Genomic DNA, 4,355 nt, shown 5'->3' with positions numbered 1-4,355 from the left:
CAGCGAGAGTGAGATGAGAAGAAGCGTTCTGACTGGGAATAAACACAACAGACCGCCTCTCTATTCAAGGTCAAGTTAAACAACTTCTCCGGGCTGTACTGTCTAAAGTCATAAAGTCAGATGGGGAAACCTTGATTGAGGACTGCCGTCACGTAACATCACCCAAAGCACTGCGGTAGATGAGTGAAATTTGAAAGCTGGTTACAGAGGAGAGCACTCAAGGAGACACCTATCCCCCCTGGAGTGCCTGTGGTTATTCCCAAACTACTGATGTAAATGCAGAAAGAAAAGCCATGGGAACTCCAACATTCATAATTCCTATAATCCTGTTGGCTGCAATGCTGGTGATGACTGATGGAAAAAAGGTAAGATCCTTCTTATTTCCCCTTATTAGCTTTATTGACTGTTTTAAATTAAGCTTTGCACGCACTGATAATCCATCACTGCACTGACTGTCTTTTTTTTTTATATAAACACATGGGACATGGTCTCTTTTGTGGCTGACTCTGGATTAAAAAAATTGTGTTGCTTTCCTTCATGTCACCCTGCATGGACTGGGCTTGTTGTTGAGCTGTACTGACTTATTAATCGACATTGCTCGAGAGAAAACCACATGACAACTCAATTCCGTATCTAAATATAGTGTTTTTCTTTTCCTCTAAAAAAATATAGGTTCAAGAATGACATTGAATATTTTTCTCAAACCTGTAGATCAGTAACTTCTTAAATAGTAATGCTGTATAGCACTCTCTTTTTCTCTTTTTAGTAACTCTGTGAGGACCTTAATGACTGTTTACTGGAAAAAAGCATCCTGGAAACTTTTTTTAAACATCTCCCAAAGAAATGTGATGCTTTTTTTCCCCAGCCTGTTTGCTGATGCACTCCGTTAGGTAATGTGTACAACACTCTTCAGTGTGCTATGTTGGTGGGCCTTTTAATAGTAGGTCATGGAAAAGTCTGATGTTGTTTCATGTGCAAAAAAAAAAAAAGAAGCTGAAAAACTGAATTAATTATAGCTTAATGACCAATGTAATAAATTTCCAATAATTAAGTATAACGGTTTTATCATTGTAGCTGTTCTTGCTAAGCTGCTTTTGGCTCAAGGGTGGCCTAATATTTAGACTACAAACAACACTGTGCAGATTACTCTTTTTTATATACTTTATTACCCCACTTTTTAAAGTCTATTAGCTTCACTAAACCACTGCTGACAAACAAATATGTGTGCAGCTTTCTAATTAAAGGCCACTGTGTTCAATAGAGACTCAGGAGGGTATTAACACAACAGAGTGTCAGGTTTATATAGTGGATTGTCATTTATGCTTAGAAATATCTACTCATATATGCTTAGAGTTTTATAATCAATGTCATGTTGGTAGAGGTTTGATCTTTAGTAGTCTGTGGAGACTCTGTGTGCCTCCCAGAGTGTTCTGGCATTCACACGGTCGTACCTTCTCTTATTGTTTTGTGGTAGGATAAACGTATCTATGTCTGTTTTAGTCTAAGTGCCTTTTGTTTAGATGAACTGCTGGACTTCCAGACCAGCAGGTTTAGGGAAGTCACACACACACACACACACACGCACACACACACACACACACACACACACACACACACACACATACTTACACAACGCACAGGCAAGGTACTCTTTGTGTGTATGTACGTCATATGTTAATGAACCTATAAATAAACAGGCCAGAAGAGTGCCTGAAGTGTGCCTGTCTTCATGTAGCCTCAATAAAAGAGCAGTGTTACGGGGGAGCGGACGAGAGCAACTGGGGTCAAGCGAAGGAACGGCGTTTGTCCAGTTCTCTCCCGTGCACGAGAAACATAAAGAACTTTGCCTACTCGTGTCTTGCTTTGCTGTGTAGTTAAATTGTCTTGAACGTTCCAGCGAATAGGTTTAAGCTACAAACCCATCACAGACTGTCTAAGGCAAATTGCTTTAAAAGTGCTAATCCTCCACAAATTAGCCTAAAGTACAAGGAATGTCCCTCACTATACTAGCAAAAAAAGTATGATTAAAGACTGCCTTGAGGACCTGTAGCCTGCAAAATGAAAAAAAATCAACAAAAAAGGAAAAAGATTTTATACCAAAGCTACGGTGAAAAAACTGAGAAATCACCTATTTGTGCATTTAAAAAAATAATGCAGTATATGCAGCATTATGCAAAATGAAAATACTTTACAGTCAGTAGGACAACTGACTTTGAGGAAGCAGCATTACATTACAAATATTTGACAATTTGTCAGAAACACAGTTGTTTTTATTTTATTTTGCTTTTTTATTTTGTGCATTAGAGATTAAAAAATGTAAACTTTCTTCTAGTGTGTGTGCAACGGAAGATCAAGGTGCCGCTGTGATGGAGTGAAAGGCAGCAGGGTAAGTGTCTAATTCACTGTCTGTGTTGAAGACTCAGTTCATCCTCCTGCAGTTTACAGCTACTTATTTCTTCTTTTCACAAAACCTTTATTCTTTTTTTTTTTCTCAAAGCATGATTTGTACTTCCCGTGACTATGGTGTACACCCCACTAATTAAATAATTTTTCAAAGTAACAAATAATTTAATTATGAAACACATCTTAGAAGGAATATATGCAAATAGACACATTCGTCATAGAAATATAAAATTCTCTAGTCATTCATTACCCCCTAGATGTAATGATGATGTAAATTGTTTTCGTTTTTACACTATTTAGACTGTACAGTTTTATCAAGCATCCACAAATTAATAATAATTATATCTTAAATAAACAAAAGAAAATGGATGTATGGCTAAATATATCCTTTACGAAGGACATGGATAAATATTTCAGTGTGTTTACACACTAGGTTTGTTGCAGTTATAAATATAGCAATTGCTCTCATTTTAACCGCATACAGCTGATAAATGTACCAATACCAGTTATAGTTGGCAATATTTTCATAAGCATTCACAAAACAGCAGCTACGTATTTACTTATAAAGTGACAATACCAATGAAGCTGCCGTTTGTTTACTGGTTGCCACCTTATGACCTTTCTTTCTGTGTCCTATTACTTTTCATTCACACATTCATACAAACAGGGAGACAAAGGATTTCCAGGAAATCCAGGTTCCCCTGGGCCACCAGGACGTCCTGGAACAGATGGTCCCACTGGCCCAATGGGACTAAAGGTAAAACTTAAGCTCTCATTAAGTTTTCTCATATTAGCACAGTTTGTAGTGTCAGTCTAAATTAGATCTTATATTATTATACTTGATATATAATTCAAAATTTCTCATATGCCTACACATTTTTAATTGAACTTGTTAAATGAAAGGAAAAATCAACACGAAATGGTGTAGTATAACCTCGGGTAGGTTCCTCCGGGAAATTCAGTAATTAAATAACAAAGTAACTAAGGACACCACATGATTTAACAGCCTGAAGAAAGAAGAAATCATTTTCTGTGTGACTTCATCAGTTGCTCACATTGCTTTGAAGGAATTTTGGCCTACTCGCCAACTAACATGTTGCTCACTGAGGTTTGCAGGTATTAGTTCATGCACAGCTCTCTTAAGATCCTGCCACAGCACTGCTATACAGTTCTGAGTTCTTGTTGACTGGAGCATCACAACACTGATATGCTGTGTCTGGTTTCACCAGTCGTGGTTCTGAGCATTATGACCAAACATCTCCACTTCAGTCTCGTCTGTCATTGCTGTAGAAGTCTTGTGGTTTGTTCACATAGAAATGTTCTCTGAGCACTGTGCAGTGGGATTTGGGGGTAAATTCAGTTGGAACACTGTGTTAATATGCACTTAAATGCTCCAGACCAGCAAACTGCAGAATCTCTGCTTTTTAGAGGTGATTATTGTTAATTTAATTTAAGTTCATTTGATTTAGCAGCACTTGTGTACTTACCCTGATAAATACTATGGCATCAGTAAGGGTGTGCTTGTACTTCATAGTTGAATGAAACTTTTTTACTTGACTGTATGTGTTGCTATGCCATAGGGATTCATTAAAAGTTTGCCTACTATGACAGGGAAACACTGGGCATGATGGACCAGCAGGACCAAAAGGCGATCCGGTAAAAAAAAAAGAAATGTCTGTTTGTCTTTCAGTCAGTAACACCTATATGTATGTTAAAAATGAAAGCTATTTTCGCTTCTGTCATTACAGGGACTCGAAGGCAAAGAGGGGTTTGCGGGAAGTCATGGCTTACCAGTGAGTTGTCTTGTTGTGTATACAAGTCTAATGTATGAATCACAGACATGCATATTCCTGCAGATCCTCATACATGGCTGTTGTGTTTTATATAGGGTGTCCCAGGCTTACAGGGGCCTCCGGGCCCACCGGGAGCCCCAGGCTGCAATGGAACAGACG

The 4,355-nt window shown here is 38.1% G+C and overlaps 1 protein-coding gene across 1 annotated transcript in view; it reads left to right on the top strand.

Annotated features, from left to right (window-relative positions):
* The first annotated feature begins 106 nt into the window (after positions 1–106).
* The window catches only part of LOC146497805 (uncharacterized), a 32,418-nt gene continuing 28,169 nt past the window's right edge, over positions 107–4,355 (top strand). Inside the window, exons 1-6 of the mRNA XM_085141791.1 lie at positions 107–365; positions 2,333–2,386; positions 3,071–3,160; positions 4,015–4,059; positions 4,152–4,196; positions 4,292–4,354. Of these exons, the coding sequence (XP_084997917.1) occupies positions 294–365; positions 2,333–2,386; positions 3,071–3,160; positions 4,015–4,059; positions 4,152–4,196; positions 4,292–4,354 (369 nt within the window). The 5' untranslated portion in view covers positions 107–293. The remainder of the gene's footprint in view (positions 366–2,332; positions 2,387–3,070; positions 3,161–4,014; positions 4,060–4,151; positions 4,197–4,291; position 4,355) is intronic.

Source organism: Neolamprologus multifasciatus, chromosome 18 (genome assembly GCF_963576455.1).
Source record: "Neolamprologus multifasciatus chromosome 18, fNeoMul1.2, whole genome shotgun sequence".
NCBI lineage: Eukaryota > Metazoa > Chordata > Actinopteri > Cichliformes > Cichlidae > Neolamprologus > Neolamprologus multifasciatus.
Note: the sequence above shows the minus strand (reverse complement) of the source record. Positions and strands in the feature narration are given on the sequence as shown.